At 41.3% G+C, this 16,390-nt stretch overlaps 1 protein-coding gene across 1 annotated transcript in view; it reads right to left on the reverse strand.

Annotated features, from left to right (window-relative positions):
* RASGEF1B (RasGEF domain family member 1B) overlaps positions 1-16,390 on the reverse strand; it is a 328,835-nt gene that overhangs the window by 225,854 nt on the left and 86,591 nt on the right. The window contains exon 3 of the mRNA XM_074950472.1: positions 1,502-1,555. Coding sequence (XP_074806573.1) covers positions 1,502-1,555 — 54 coding nt within the window. The remainder of the gene's footprint in view (positions 1-1,501; positions 1,556-16,390) is intronic.

Below are 16,390 nucleotides of genomic sequence, written 5' to 3' on the forward strand. Positions count from 1 at the left end.
GAGCAATAACTGAATAGGCATCAAGGTCCAGATCCTCAGCTGGTGAAAACTGGGATAGGACCACTGATGTCAATGGAGCTACATGGATTTATACCAGATGTGGAGCTGGCCGAGATCCTGAACTATCCTCTCATAATTACAACTGGTCTCTCTGGGTCAATACTGGGGCATGTTGGCAGGGCAGTGTGGAGAAGCCTGTGCCTGAAGGTTGGATAAGCCGAGGAATTCAACATTTCACCTGCACTAAAATCCCCTTTTTTCCTTAAGATGACAGATCTTTTTATATGGCTGAGGATTATAAACTAGAGTCTTTCAAACAGATGGTAAACATACCAACTGGACAGTCAAGTGAAGAGACGGGTATCCAGAAAGGCCTTGAGGAGCAATTTATACCCATTATTAATACTTCATTTGTATCTATATAAGTCGAATGAAAATTCCAGTAATGGTATTAGCAAGATTTGCTACAGTGAGAAGCATTCCTTGCTGCCAATTTTTCCAGTAATACCAGGAGTGACGGGACATCAGCAAGGCAGAGTTTTTACGAAGCTTTAAGAAGAAGTAGGCAGCTTTTACAAATGGGTGAGCTGCTTCCACACGTGGGTTTTCCTTATCAGTAGATATCAAAAATATGTTCAAGTTATTGAGAGTGGCTAATTAATAGCTAGTTAAACTTCAGATCAAATGGCAGATGAAAGAGATCATAGGACTCTGCAGCCCAAGAAGCTGTTAGACAGCATAGGTGTTCGGAAACTATATGAGGTATGTCTACAAGCCTCCCAGCCTGGGCCCACAGATTTGTCTTAGAGGGGCTCAAGCTAGCATGCGAACAATAGCTATGCAGATGTTGCAGCTCTGGCTGAAGCTTGGGCTCTCAGGCCTGGAACATCAAAGCAACATCTACACCAGCATGAGTCTGTAGACCTGGGCTGGGAGGCTCACTCCCAGATGCAGTGTAGACATATCTTATTGTTACTGGATCTTCTTCCAATAAATGCTAATTAATATACCAGGAACTCTTTAGCTAAGCAGGCAGAGTGCTTTAAAAAAATTACCGTGGTGAATCGTAAGCAGGTTTTGATGCAAAAAGATTGATTCGTGTCCACTACCCACCTCCAAAATCAACATTTTGTCATTGTGCTTTTAAAATAATAAATTCCAGGTCACTTTACCAAAAACCTAAATGAGAGCAAATATTAAATTGCACAGAGACATCCAAATTTTTTCTCATTGACATTTTTTCTAATCCTCTAAAATAGAAGCTGTGACACAATGAGAAATTTGGAAAGAGCCTTTCCACACACACTAAAGACAAAATGAAAGGGAGTTTACCTTTGTTTGAACCACAGCCTGTCAAGTTTCCACTGCTTTGTAATGTATTATTTAATTATAGCAGCTGCCTGCTCTCAGTAAGACGGCCACGTCTTTTGCTAGACGCTCTGGAGCTCGGAAGCCCTGTAGCATCCTAAGGAGGAGCTGTAAAGCTGAACGGTTAGCTTACCCATTTGCGGTCAGATAAGGACTTCTCATTGGCCAAGGTGCTGAAAGTTGTGGTCTGAAAAACAGAGTGTGAAAAATCTGTTAACCCAGACTAAATAGTTAAGTGTCATATTCACTGCATGGCAAACACAGAGCTCTCCCCTCTACTGTGCTGACTGCTAATGCCTTGACCTGCCGAGGTTTAGATTAAGAATTTACCCTATCTAGTGCATGCAGACTCAAAATGCTTTTCGAGGGAGAAATGTAGTGGGAAACATACCCTGTAGCTCACTTTTGCTGACCTATATACAAAGCTGTTTTTGATGGACACAATAAAAAACAGAACTGATGAGAAGCCCAAGCTTATTATTGCTTGTGGTAGTGTCCTGAGGCACTTAAAAACCCTAATTGCATATTTCACTAATCACTTATTATTTGTTTAATATTAACATCTAAAGGACTCCGTCAACAATTGTGCCCCATTGCGCTAGGCACGGAACAAATATACACACAGTAAGAAACAATCCCTTCCCTGAAGAGCAACATTTTCTAGAGAAGACAGACAAAGGGTAGGAGAAATTGATAAAACATACAAACAGAAGGTGGGGAATTGAGGCACAGAACAATTAAGTGACTCGCTCAAGGTCACACAGGTAGTCTGTGATTGAGCTGGGAACGAACGCAGATCTGTTGATTCCCAGTCCACTGCCTTAATTACCCAGCAATCCTCCTTCTCACCACAGTCCCTAACACTCATATAATAAATTAAAGAGCGTTTCTAGGGAACCAGAACACTTTCAAACCCCTAGAGAATTTGTTCTTTTTGACGGCAAATACCATCCTGTAATTCCCAGATAAAAAATGTTAAAAAGCAGTTAGATGGAAACTACAAATCAGTGACTGCAGTACTTGTGCATACAAATCATTTTACATGCAGAACTGTAGAAATTTTAAAGTCACATTTAAGCCCAGTTATGAGTCTGAGGGTGCCTCTACCATGTGCTGGCTCTCTGCACGGAGGTTATTTTCACCCTCTGAGGTTAGTCTGCAATCAAGTTATAAAGTTTAAGGAATTCTGAATTTTAAAATGAAGCCCTACAATGGGTGTTATTGATGTTAGGGGTGATTGCAGCTCATATCCAAGTCTTCAGACAGATATACCATCAGATTGAGGAAGGGCCAAGAAGTTTTGATGAATGATAAAACCTCCCTGAAAGTCGAGGAGGGTTGAAAGTCTGGTCATCATTTCCCATGTCTTCGCTCTATGCCTGCAGTGCTTCTTAACATTATACCAATGCCAACAACTTCTTGTTCACTGGGGCACGATGGAACATGAACCAGGGACCTATTAAAGAGCATAAAATTCTCTTGTGAAATAACTTGTAGTGGCAGGGTACGGCAACTCCACAAAGCAAGGGAGGTCTAATGTGTCTCAGACTGTGTTTTGTCTCGATTCTGACCATCAGGGCCTTCTACAAAACGCACTAGAAACTTTTTGCGAGTGTTTAAATAATCATCTTTATTCCTACTCATACCAGGTCAAATTTCTTTACAGGCCAAATGGGAATAATAATCACTGTAGAATAATATACTCAAAAAACATTGTCTAAAATCATACTCCTGTATAAATGATAAAATTCTAATGCTTTCCAGGGATTTGTGAATACTGGAGATTTCAATTAGTCAAGTGAAAAGCATTTAAATATGCCAGCAGGATTTATATTCTAAACTAATGACCATCTTCTGCATCCTATTTAGTTAATGAAGATTTGGAGCACTCCGGTAATTAAAGGGAAAGCTCATGTAATAAAATGAAAACCATGGAAAAATCATATCTATTTATATCTTCATTGAATGCTAAACATATCTAATAGCTCACCTAATCAAGACATAATATTTGCTCAGTTGAGATGAGCTAGAAATTTATGAGTTTCAAGAGATAGGTTAGACCAGGGACAGTCAATAGGCAGGTCACAGGCCAAATCCAGACCACGAGATGCCATTGAATCTTTTTATTTACTTGTTATCAACATTATTGTTTATTTTTTATTATTATTTTCTCTGGAGTCTGGACCTCGAGTATATCTTGACCAAGAAATTTGGACCTTGACAAAAAAAATGACTACCCTGGTTTAGCCTATGGAACAGAAATCAACTGAAATTTAAAAATCATTTTTAAAAAAAAAAAATCTCCATAGTATTTGAACTGTTTGAACAAACGTTTAGCTTAGAGGGGCTAGAAAATAACCATCTCCAACTCAAAAAGAAAAGGAGTACTTGTGGCACCTTAGAGACTAACCAATTTATTTGAGCATGAGCTTTCGTGAGCTACAGCTCACTGCATCGGATGCATCCGATGAAGTGAGCTGTAGCTCACGAAAGCTCATGCTCAAATAAATTGGTTAGTCTCTAAGGTGCCACAAGTACTCCTTTTCTTTTTGCGAATACAGACTAACACGGCTGTTACTCTGAAACCCATCTCCAACTCCTGAACTATCAGCTGCATGTTTCTCCCACTTTCAATGCTTCCTACCTGGTGACTGATCAGAGAATTGGTTAATGGCACCTGGAAGAGCTCTTAATTTCTAATGGTTTGTCGATACCATAACTTTACCTTCAGTTAATAAATGGCTAACTAGTTAATTGGCAAACATTTTCCACATGCTAGTTGAGCATCACACAAACATTTGTACCAATATATAAGACCCATCAACGTCTATGTCCTGTAACAAATATTTGTGACTTTTTGGGTAGCAATATAAATGCGTTAGCTAACTTGAGTTAATTGATAGAACTGGTTTAAAAAAATTAAAAAAAGAGAGCGATTTTTCCCCCTGTGGAAAATTTTCCATTTTCAGTGGAAATTTGAATATAAAAAAATTCTGGCCAGATTTTGGAGGAGGGATGGGAGCGGGGAAGGAAAGCAGGGCCGGCTCTAGGGACCAGCAAAACAAGCAGGTGCTTGGGGTGGTACATTTCTAGGGGCAGCATTCCGGCGCCGGCCATGCCGCCCCTAGAAATGTGCCCCCGCCGCCCCTGTGCCGCTGAAACCTCTCATGGGGGCCCCTGAGGGGCCCAGGGCCTGGGGCAAATTGCCCCACTTGCCCCCCACCCCCCCTCCCCGGGCAGCCCTGGGCGGCAGTGATGGAGCGGAGGTGAGCTGGGGCGGGGAGCGGTTCCTCTACCCCCCCGCCCCATTACTTCCTGCGCTCCCCCCCCACTCACTCGCCTCCGCTCCGCCTGCTCCCCTGAACGTGCTGCCTCTCCCTTGCCTGAGAGGGAGGGGGGAGAAGCGGAGCGGCGGCGTGTTCAGGGGAGCAGGCGGAGCGGAGGTGAGCTAGGGCGGGGGGTTGCGGGGGGGGGGAGCCGCAGGAAGCAATGAGGGGGGGGAATGCGGCACGCCCGGGGGAGGAGGTGGGGCCAGGGATTTGGGGAAGGGTTTGGGAAGGGGCGGAGCCGGGGGCGGGGGGGAGGGCACAAAAAAAAGCGGGGGCGACCACAAATTTTTTTGCTTGGGGCGGCAAAAATCCTAGAGCCGGCCCTGAAGGAAAGGGCACCAAAAAGTACACATTTTCCCACAGAAGCAGACAACATTTCAGAAAAACACAGTTTTGATGGTAAATTTCAGCCAGTGACAGAAAATTTTCTGGTTAGCTGGCAATTAATTTCTAACAGGCTGATCCAAAGAGCAGTGAAGTCGGTGAAAAGATTCCCAGTGTGCTTTGGAACAGTACCCAGGTGACTAATTCAACACTGGCCAAGTTTGGGAACTGAATTTAAATCAGAATTTAAACATCTGACTGCTATTCAGAGGTCTACCCGGAGAAGTAACCATCTCTGAAAACCCACCTGTCTCAACCTGACATTTAAAAGACAATATGATCCCTATCTTAACCCTGAATTTATTTTTAATTAATTTCTCTTCGACCTATCACCTTTTTCCACCTCTCCTGTCCTTCCAGGTCAGAAAGGCTTTCCTCCCCAGAAGAACTGCAGTCTGTTTGCACTGCATCAACTTGAATTCATTGGTGTAACCAGGCCATGTAGTCAAACTGAGTTCATCTGAGATGATCCCTACTCTCTTTCCCTTCTGGTAAGGAGGATGGGCAGTGAGATGGGAGGAAGGAGAAAATTCATCTTTTATATTTATTTTCCACAGTTGGACACTCCTTTTCTGGGCTTTTGGCGTTCTCTCATTTCTTTTTTGTCTCCATTTTGGAGTTTTCTGCTTCAGCTGATGCTGAGGCAGCATCTTTCTACTCTCGAACAGTTTGATAGCCTTCAATAAAGGAGCTAAACAAAACAGAAGCGTTATAGAAGCCGGAGCACAGAGATCTGTACATTCACACAACAGTATTTCTCATTAACTATACAATAATTATGCAAATCCCTGTGATCCGATTGGTTAATGACGGTCAACCATGAAGGTACGGGAATATGCACACTGTTCGGCTGAGTTCGTATAGTCATGAAAATCAGAGAGCCAGAACCCATCAGAGTTCAGGGAAGTGTGTAACTGCATAAGCACATAGCATTCTGCAGCAGAATTATAAATTATGTACAGTAACTGGGAGGGAACTGCTGTTATGCATCAGTAACTAAACTGATTACCTGAGACAATCACATTTCAAAATAATATAATACTTGTAGCCTCTGTTGATAACACCACTGTGAACACTACAATCAATGCCCCACAGTCCAAGATGGGTGATAGATATTGCTGGCCAATCTATTTTCTGGCAAACTAACTCTCTTTTCACTTTATGATGGTCCCAACCTTGGAGACAACATAATGCTGGCATAATAAGGGAAGATTCCAAGATGCTTAAACTAGCCCATTAGCCGCTTGCTTAATCACTGATGAGGCAGACCATTTTTGTCCTCTGGGAAGTGAACCAAACATCATGGTTTGGGTTCTGAATTAATTTAAAATCAGTTCACTGGAGAAGACTCATCTTCCAGCATAATCTAATTGAATACTGCTGATAACTTGCAACAAGGAAAGTGCACTGTAATACAAAACTGGATCAGCAGCACCATCTATACAGAAGTGAAAACAATATGCTGGATTATTACAAACCAAAATAGAAACTATCGGATGCCCCAGATCAAATCTCTGAGATCCCCCCATTTGTAATGTCCTTGGATCAGAGCTCACTTTGCTTTCAGAAAGCAGGTTATGATTTCTTAGGTTACTTCCAAACCATTATGGATGCACTATTCTTGAGTTTTGGAGGAGAAATATATGGCTGACTGAATCAAAGGCCTTCAGCAGATCAATAAAAGTTACCTGTACTATGGCCCTCACCCATTGCCTCAGAGTTCCACTGATGATTGAGCTTTGGTAGAATGAATAGTTCTGAAATCTGACTAGATTAAGAAGCTCTTGCTGCAGCAGAAGAGACTGAACACAGCGAATATTCAGTGAAAACAGTTGGCAGTCACCAGCCAACTGCAGTCACCTTTAGCCAGGAAAATCTCAGGCCCAAAATTTCAAACTCAGTTGTCTAAAATTAGGCTCATAATCCAAAATTAGACACCTTAAATACCTGATTTTGAGTAGTGCTGACTACCCGCAAATTCCACTGAAGTCAATAAGAAGTGGAGATACTCAGCACCTTTGAAAATCAGACCACTTTTATTTAGCTGCTTAACTTCAGGCAACCCAGCTTGAAAATTTTAGCTTCTGTCTCAGAAGAGTTCCTCCATATTAATCACACTGCACTATGCAGCTCACTCTTTTAGTGACCAGAAAAAACAGCAGTTCATTAACATATTTCTTTGTACACATTTTTCAAGTCATTTAGCCAATGAGGGTCAAATCGAGCGAGTTCAGTCAGACCACTTAGTGGAGTAAGGACTACCTCGCATCAATAATGGCCTTTCAGAATGGAGACAAAGGCACAACCAAAATAAATCCACATGACTCAGTTCTGTTTTACATTCTCCTTTATGCATGAGGACAGACAGTCCTCTGCTTAAGACTTTGGGGTTGGGGGGAGGGCTCAGCAGATTTGAGTTCCATTCCTAGCTCTGCTGCAGACTTCCTGTGTGACCTTGGGAAATCACTGGATCTCTCTTTATCAGTTCCCCCTCTGTTTCTTTTCTTTAGCTCCCCCTTTGTCTGTCATGTCTATTTAGACTCTCAGCTCTTTTGGACAGGGACAGTCTCAAACTATATGTTTGTACAGCGCCTAGCGCAATGGCCAAAAAGACTAAGGGTATGTCTACACTACCCGTCGGATTGGCGGGCAGCAATCGATCCAGCGGAGGGTCAATTTATCGCATCTATCTAGACACGATAAATCAACGCCCGAGCACTCTCCCGTCGACTCCTGTACTCCACCGCTGCAAGAGGCGAAGGCGGAGTCGACAGGGGAGCGTCAGCAGTCGACTCACCCTCGTGAAGACACCACAGTGAGTAGGGCTAAGTACATCAACTTCAGCTACGTTATTCATGTAGCTGAAGTTGCGTAACTTAGATTGACACCCCCTCCCCCCATTGTAGACCAGGGCTAAGATGTCAGGAAGAAAAGTGACAGCGAACATTATTGGCGTAGCTAGCGATAGAATATAGCCAGTTCCAGGAAACAAACCACACAGCTCATAACAGCATGCACAGGAGGTACGGACTTTTAAATGTTTTCCTAGTAGGTGTTTAATCTGCAGCTATAGCTAGAAAGGTAACTGTATAAAAATGGCACCTTCTTAGTCAATATAGGTCATTCCTGTGGGTCTGAGTCATACCTGCTCACTTTACTGGCACAAACCATCTTTCCTTCCAATCCCTTTAGATCTATACAGCTGTGGGCATATGAGCTGGATTCTGCTCCACATCAGGCATCAACAGCACAATTGTCAGACTCCATAATCTATTACTGGTGATCATGGAAGGTATGTAGAAAGATCTCAGACTGATTTTCTAGTCTCAGCTTGAGTTTTTGGTCATCAGTTAGAAAATTATCCCAGTTGTAAACTGAAGGGGGTGGGGGGAATGACCTAGAATCCATGAGAGGATAAAAATGGAGGCCCATCATATCATTTTAGAGAACCAATTTTTGGCGAAAACATTGGGTGAAATCCTGTCCCCACTGAAGTCCATGTGAGTTTTGCTACTGACTTCAGTAGAGCCAGGATTTCACCCACAGTATGGAGTGAAAATGTAAGGATAGGAAAGAGTAAGAGCATTAGATTCTCAGCTGGTATAAACTGACTTCACTGTAGTTATGCAAATTATATCAGCTGAGGATCTGTTCCTCTTTCACTATAAGAAAAATAATGACCAGGAGAGAGGGGATTAGAACTTCTTTGCCATCGACAGCTTTGTGTGAATTGCAATTGTAATGGATGTCTTTTTCAATTCACACTACTCACTTTCGCCAAGATGCTTTCAACATGTCACTCCCCCCATCTTTTCCTTTCATTAGTTAATTCTCTGTGACCAGTATGTACCTGTATATATACATTGCAAACAAAGACTACATTAATACATAATACAGGCTGATGGAATGAACACAAGGGGCAAATTCAGAGATGATCAAAAGTCATTATCATAATCACTGGCTACTACAAATCGTTTAAACCCAAGCACAACGGTAATGATTGCCTCGAGTCCCTGTCTGATGTGTTCTTGTTTAAAAGCCCAGCACTGATGTTGGTGAATGAATGTTAATTTGCCATTATCTCAGCTGCCCTAACTGACAGTTTGACGGGAAATCAATAACTACACAATTCAACTGCTGGCTGGAAAGTAAAAAAAAACTGGTTTGCCATAAGTGTGCCGAACACATTCCACAATTAGAACACTGATGGATAGGGGCCTCCTACTGCTTATCTCCACCTCCTTGAGCACATGGTTGCTGCATGTTCCATCTCACTAGGGATCTATTCTATCTCAGCTGTAAAGGTCTAACAAAGGAAAACACTTAAGGAGTGTGATTGAAAAAGGCATTCTTTTTGGTGGAAATCCCCCCCAAAATTCAGCATATCACTTGGGTTCTGTTCTTACACACCACACCTTGAATGCTTTTAGAGGTCCATGCAGAGATAACCTCTATTTGTTTCATGTTAGAATATGTAGATGTCTGGTAATCAGAGACTTACAACTCCTACCTTGATGAATTCTCACTCAGCAAACTGACCAGGCATTGTATCTTTCCATGCAAAGTAGATCAACCACCTTCTGCAGAACTACATAGTTCACATACATAGTAATTGAACAGCATTGCTTGAGAATGTCATTGTGTGTTTTAGAAGGTTAAATCTACAGGGCCAAATTCAGAAGCCCCTGATACACAAGTCCAAGTCTTGGGAGTTTCATAAGTACATTTCCTTTGTCAAGTCCCTTCTTAAAAGTCATCTGCCAGAACACATACAGGAACGATACCAAAAGTTAAGCAAATGCTGAGTTGTGATCACTGCTGATTTGATAAGAATTGTGCACCCAACTAGTCTGTGCTAAAACATACTGACATTTTTGTTACCCTATTCATCACTTCTAGTTGTTTCTTTCATTCACCTGTCTTGCCTTTAAGGCTGTAAGTTCTTTTGGACAAGGATGCACATTTCTGATATGTTTGTAAGCACCCAGGCACTATGGAATCCAATTTGGTTGGCCTGTAAGTGCCGCTGCAATCTAAATGATTGTTAATAATATTTGACAAGGGAACTTGTCTCAGACTCAAACTATAATTTTTTAAACAGCTCCATTACATTTTTGTTACCAAGGATGACTAGTCCTCTGAACACTCCAGCAACTAAAAATATTCTGTGTACTCTGAGGTATTAAGAGTGTTGCGGACAACAACAAAAAACTTGTAGCCCTGAAAGCTTTTGAGCCAGTTTTCTAAATCCATCTAGGTTTATAAAACCTCCAGTTCAACAGTTTACCCAACAGATGGGATTGTATATCAGGACTACATGACAATGTATTCTTAATCACAAAGCAATTATCATTAAATACCCATGTTCAAGGATATCACACAGGGAGGATATGGCTCTTCATTCTGCCCAGTGGATCACGCTCCAGCAAATTGTTTAAAACCTTTTAGGGTTGTGACTGTCCAGGAAAGTGGCTGGCAAGTAATGGTGCTAAATAATCGTAATGGTGCTAAATAACCTGAGTTTTGAGGCAAACGTGCATTTCACAGGTGTATATAAAGCATGTACTGAAACAGTCAACACATTCCAACAGAGGGGGAAAAATTAAATAAGTAAATGACAACCCAAAAGAATATCTCCACTTATAGTGCATCATTACACAATAAGACATCCCCAGGCTCTGAGTGCGTGTAATTAAAAAAAAAAAAAAGAGTTCTGTCATACTTGGCAGTGCTACCTCTAGCATTTCATTTTCATAGTTTCTGATTCTAGACTCTCACTTCTGTGCCATCTCAGCTTTTTCTTCAATAGGAAAGGAAGAGTGTTCTTGAGTTAGCTAAGAGAAGGTAAAATCCTACTGAAGACAGGCTGTTTGTACATGAGTTAGCAGGTCCAGGTAAATCCCCAGCTCTCCCATAGTCTTACCGCACCTACCAATTCATGTGAAAACTACAAACAGGCTTATCTTTGCTATGATTTAACCTAGTCTTAGTTAGCTTGGGTTAAGAACGTATCTTTTTTCCTAGTGAAAGCACACTCTGATTGTCTGATTCCTTAGAAAAGGAGTACTTGTGGCACCTTAGAGACTAACCAATTTATTATGCTCAAATAAATTGGTTAGTCTCTAAGGTGCCACAAGTACTCCTTTTCTTTTTGCAAATACAGACTAACACGGCTGTTACTCTGCAACCTGATTCCTTAGACTGACCTTTGGGTCACAAATGACCTCTCTATAGTAAAAAATTAAGAGCTGGTTGAAAACTTTTTCACAAAAAAAATTCACTGTAAAATGGGTTTTGATCAAAAGTACATTTTTTGTGGAAAAATATTGCTATTCAGATTTTTAAAAATTCATAGGAAATTTTGAAATTAATTTTTTTGTTCATACAAACTTGCATTTTGGGTTGAAAAACAAAGGAAAGGAAATTTCCCATTCAAATAAAAAAAAGCAACAAAAATTTAAAGAAATATCCTCCCAAAATGTTCATTTGTCATGAAAAAAAGTTTTGGCCAATGTTTATTCTTCATAGACACTGTCCCCGACACTGTCTCTCTTCCAGCAAGGATTCCTATAATCCAAAATAGCTCTCTTAGGGAAAGGTCACCAGCAGTCTGGACATGCTAATATTGTTCCATAATAAAAGCAAGCCAGGCAGCCATTTTAGTCATAATTTCCTGCATCTAAGTAGTACAGCAATACTGCAGCTGGAACTTCTTTCACAAACATATTTACATCCCACTGTTCTCTCTGAAGTAAAAATAATTAAGGCTGCAGACGTATGTTAGAATAATAAATGAATTTAGTGACAGCTATATGGAAGTGCACAGGGTGGCAGGGAAAAGCCTGTGTGTTTCCACAGACTCTCTAGCAGGATATCAAGTGACCATACGCTAAACCAACAAAATACTAGAGCTGGTCAGGAACAGTTGTTCCTCCACCCCCACCCCACGGAAAATATTGACTTTTTGACAAAATATCAAAAAAAGAAACATTTTGATTCAAAATGGACCCACATGGGAGTGGTAGTTGGGGTGTTCCCATTCTCCTCTGTAGACCAAGCTCTCTAGCCAGACTACAACTTCCGTTTCCTTGATGTAACACTTTCTGCCCCCTTGGGGAGGGGATACATCACAGGAGTCCCTGGCTATGGTGCATTATGGGAGATATAATCTGGCCGTACAGCCCATCCTACAGAGGAGAATGGGAGCCATCAGGCATCTGAACTACAACTCCCAAGAGGCACTGTGGTGTTATTTCAATTTCAATATTTTACGTGTTTGTTGAAATGTATCAGTTTTTGGCTGAAAACTGAATAATTTGCAATTCTGGGGTGTTCAATATTTCAAAAATCTTTTTGAAATTTTTGGTGGAAAGCAGACACTTCATGACAAATTTTGTTTAGTTGAAAACCCAAGTTTTTGTTGAAAAACAGTTTTTGTGGAAAATTTTCAACCAGACTTACAAATGACTGTGTTTTAAGCAAGACATCAGAACAGAAGCATTGGCTGATTATACTCTGAGGCCATTTCTAGCACCTTCTGAAAGTTGCATTAGTTCCTAATCAACCATCTTTTTATGGGTGTCATGCACACAACATACCTTTCAGGTTGCCACCTCCGAGCACAGAAAAACTGGCTGGTCTCTGGGCAGGGCCAGGTCCCAGATCAGGAGGAACCATGGGGAGCGGATCAGCTCTCGGAAACTTATGCAAGACTTGGAGGTGGGGCGGGAGAACCAGCTCCCCTTTGGCTGGTGCCTGCTCCAGTATGCCGCATGCTCACAGAGCAGGACCCAGGTGCCAGCTGGGTGGCCATGGTCAACTCTTAGCAGAGACATGTGTGGCCTGTAGTAAAGACTGCTGAGTGCACAGACACATGCATGCAGCAAAAAAAATTTTAAAAGTGAATTAAAAGCTCTGGAAGTTATTTCTTCTGACTGGCAACCAGCAAAGCACAAGAAAAACCAGCCAGATTAGTCAAAAATTGGCCAGCAAAAATTAGCAACCCTACACACATAGTAAGTGATTTTCAGTTTTGAGCAAATGGGACAGTAAACTTGCTTATTTGCATGAAATATTAACTAAGCAGCATCTGAATACTTCACTCAGAAATAAACACTAGTTATTGCCAAGCTATTCCTACCTGGTACACACATACTTATGGGGAATGACCCAGCCCCTTAATGTGAGTGAGGGGAAGGATGCAGCTAGCAACCCTTGAAGACACTGACGCGGAGCAGTGGGTAACAAGGTCAGGCAGCTCTCAGAACTCAACTCCAAACAAGACAATCCCAATAGTCCCACCCCACATGTCAATTTAGTCTATTCACCCAACCCTAATGTTTACACTATCACATTATCCTGTTATACTCTTCATGTTACAATTAGATTTCCACACATTAATGAGGTAACAGAAGAAAATCAGTAGAGAGAAAGAAAGACTTAACTATCTCTAACCTGGCAAAAAGAAACCTCCTGTAGCGATTCCCAGATCCAAAATCCTTTCAAGTTTCCCAAGGTTCAGCAGGTTTTAGTTCAACTTGAGCTCTTTTCAGGGGGTTTTATAGGTTACTTGGGTACCAGAATTAGATATTTTAAATTAGCAACAGAAAAATCGAAAAGACCATTTCCAAGGCAGTAGCTATAGTAAACTGCACTAAGTGCGCTAATTCACACAGGCCTTTTAACAAGTCACTTTGTCAGGAGAGACTCGCCTTTTTTAACTGAAAATATTTCCAAACCCAACTGCCCATAAATTCAATTGACTCAGCTAATGCTTTAGTCAAAACACAACAAAAATTAACCTGTTAGACTTAGGCAGCGAAAGGTCTGGCTCCTGCAGCAATGACCTTGAGTAACACACGAATTCACCCATTTCATTACATGTACCACCATTTTTTAAAAACATGGTCAACACAAGATTCCAGCCACAGAGATCCAGCACTCTTTGAAGTCAGTTTGATTTAGTGGGGCTGAATAGTTTTCCTGAGAAATGCTAATACTCCATCTTCATTTAAATAATAATGACGAGCAAAGTGACCAGTACATGGCAGTTAATGTTCAGCTGGAGTAAGAATGTGTTCTGTAGGACTCAACCAGTACCACTTTACCAGCTGCCAGGAATTGGCCCATGTGGTGGTCACTACTTTATATTGCACCTCAAATCAATACATCAAGAAAATATGAACTTGAAAAAAACATCAACCATGTTTGGTTTAATTTATTTTAAAGTCAATTAGTTAAAATTTGATGCAGATCTTGCCATAGAATATTTATTTATTTACAATACCAGGCTTATCGTAGCAGTTGTATAGATACTGGTATGATGACCAGTGGGGAAACAGGATTTCATACACACTGCTCTCAGTATCTTCAGTTGAATCTAATGCCTAGAATTCCTGCTATCCATTGCCAGCTGTACACTTATCATACATGAGATTCTATACCCACAGCAGCAATTGCAGGGTTTCTATGCAGCCGTATCTCGATCAAGGCCAAAGGTTTGGAGTTTGGAGACAAAGGACAATTGGGGACTCTCATGTTTCCTTTCACATCTTTGACCTGCAGCAGTTTAGGCCTCACCAATTCATTTAACACATCAATTTTCCCAATTCAATGACAAGCAAGTGTTTTGGGCGTCATCTAACTGCCACAAGGTTTTAAATATCTTCAGAAAACTAAGCTAAGGCTTGAATAAATTAGAGTTGTCATGCTTTTGCTCTGAGACAGGGAAAGGCATTCTCCTCCCCCCACCCCCTTTTTCATCATTCAGATCCTGGAAGAAAACTACAGAGTTGTCACCTTACACTAGCCACGCACAGATCTGAAAGTAAACCATAAACTGCAGTTGTTAAACAAAAAAAGAGACGCTGCTGGATTGTGGACCACTTGGTGCTATGTTCTCTTGAAGAAAAGTTCTTATAGTGGAGCAAGGCAGCTCCCTTCTCTAGAAGCATTTGGATCACAGGGAGTAGGCAGGCAGGCAACTGGCAACCTGTACTCTCTTCCAAAGATAGCAAGATTGCAGGGGGATGCTGCTAACAGACCAGTACTCTTCCCCTTACAGATTGCCTTATCCTTCCTGCTCAGCCTGGCTTTGTTCCATTACAGACCTTTTTATCACGGTGACCCTCATTTTCACCTGACATACAGTAGACTCAGAAGAGTGCTAGCTACAATTCATAAAAGGAAAACTTGGGTTCTATTTTCTGATTCAATGTTCGTGATTGAATAATGTTCAAAGACGCTGCTGCTTTTTTGAAGGTGGGATCCTTTCTCCTCCCCCCAACAACTGAAAAACCTGCACACAGGACAGATTCTTCAGAAGAGTCACTACTGTATAATAAACAGCAGTGCTGAGAATATATAGCAAAGGCTGTGTCATGCCATCACAACGCAGAGCCAGGAATCTCAGCAAAGTGCTACAAATATTAATTATATTTTACTGTGTTGTATTAGGAATGAACGATACTAATCTTCCACTAAAATTGACCCTCATGTAAATATACAGAAGATGGTGAAGCAAAGAGGCCCTATCAATTGTGGCATTAGTCAGCCACCTGTTATTTCCTACAGACTCTAATTTAAGAGGTGGTCACATAATGCTTTTGCCATCGATTAACCCAGAGGCTTTTTCCTAAATAGATTTCTGCCTGAAGAGTTAATGCATAGCTTAGCATGCAAAGATCTACTCCAAGTGCAAACAGAACTTACCCTCCATTTCCAGATCAATGGGAGTTCAGATATTAGTGGCTTAAAAACTACACCCCCAGCATGTCATTTTAGTCAGGTCACCCTTAGACACACATGAAATAATTCTATGTAGATAACAGGCTATTCATCCATTGAAAATACTTACATGTTATTCACAAAGTGCCCCATTTCTACTGAAATCAAAATGACAAATCCTGTTACATCACCATTTAACCAGATGCCTTAAGGGTCTCAGCAACTGGAATGAAAGGATTACATAAAGATTTTTTTTTTCCAAAGATTCACAGTAGAGGAAAATGCCTGGGAGATCATTTCGGTTTTCTTCCAGATAGCATGCATGGAATCAAAAAGTTTGGTTTGTTTCATTATTACGGAAGCCTGCCTATTCTGACATACGAACTGGCTGGCACAAATGGGAATTAATGTTTTCTGCAGGCTCCCAGTCAAAATACACTATGAACTTTCAGAGTGTGCCCTGACCTCAGCTTTAACCTAGAGAAACCACTCTGAGTGGCTGTAAGATGCAATTCAGTATCTGTGCTGCTTCAGTGCAGAGATTCCTGGGCCAATTCACTCATTAAAGGTTACACATTTTTGCT

The sequence above is a fragment of the Natator depressus genome, chromosome 4 (genome assembly GCF_965152275.1).
Source record: "Natator depressus isolate rNatDep1 chromosome 4, rNatDep2.hap1, whole genome shotgun sequence".
In the NCBI taxonomy this organism is placed as follows: Eukaryota; Metazoa; Chordata; order Testudines; family Cheloniidae; genus Natator; species Natator depressus.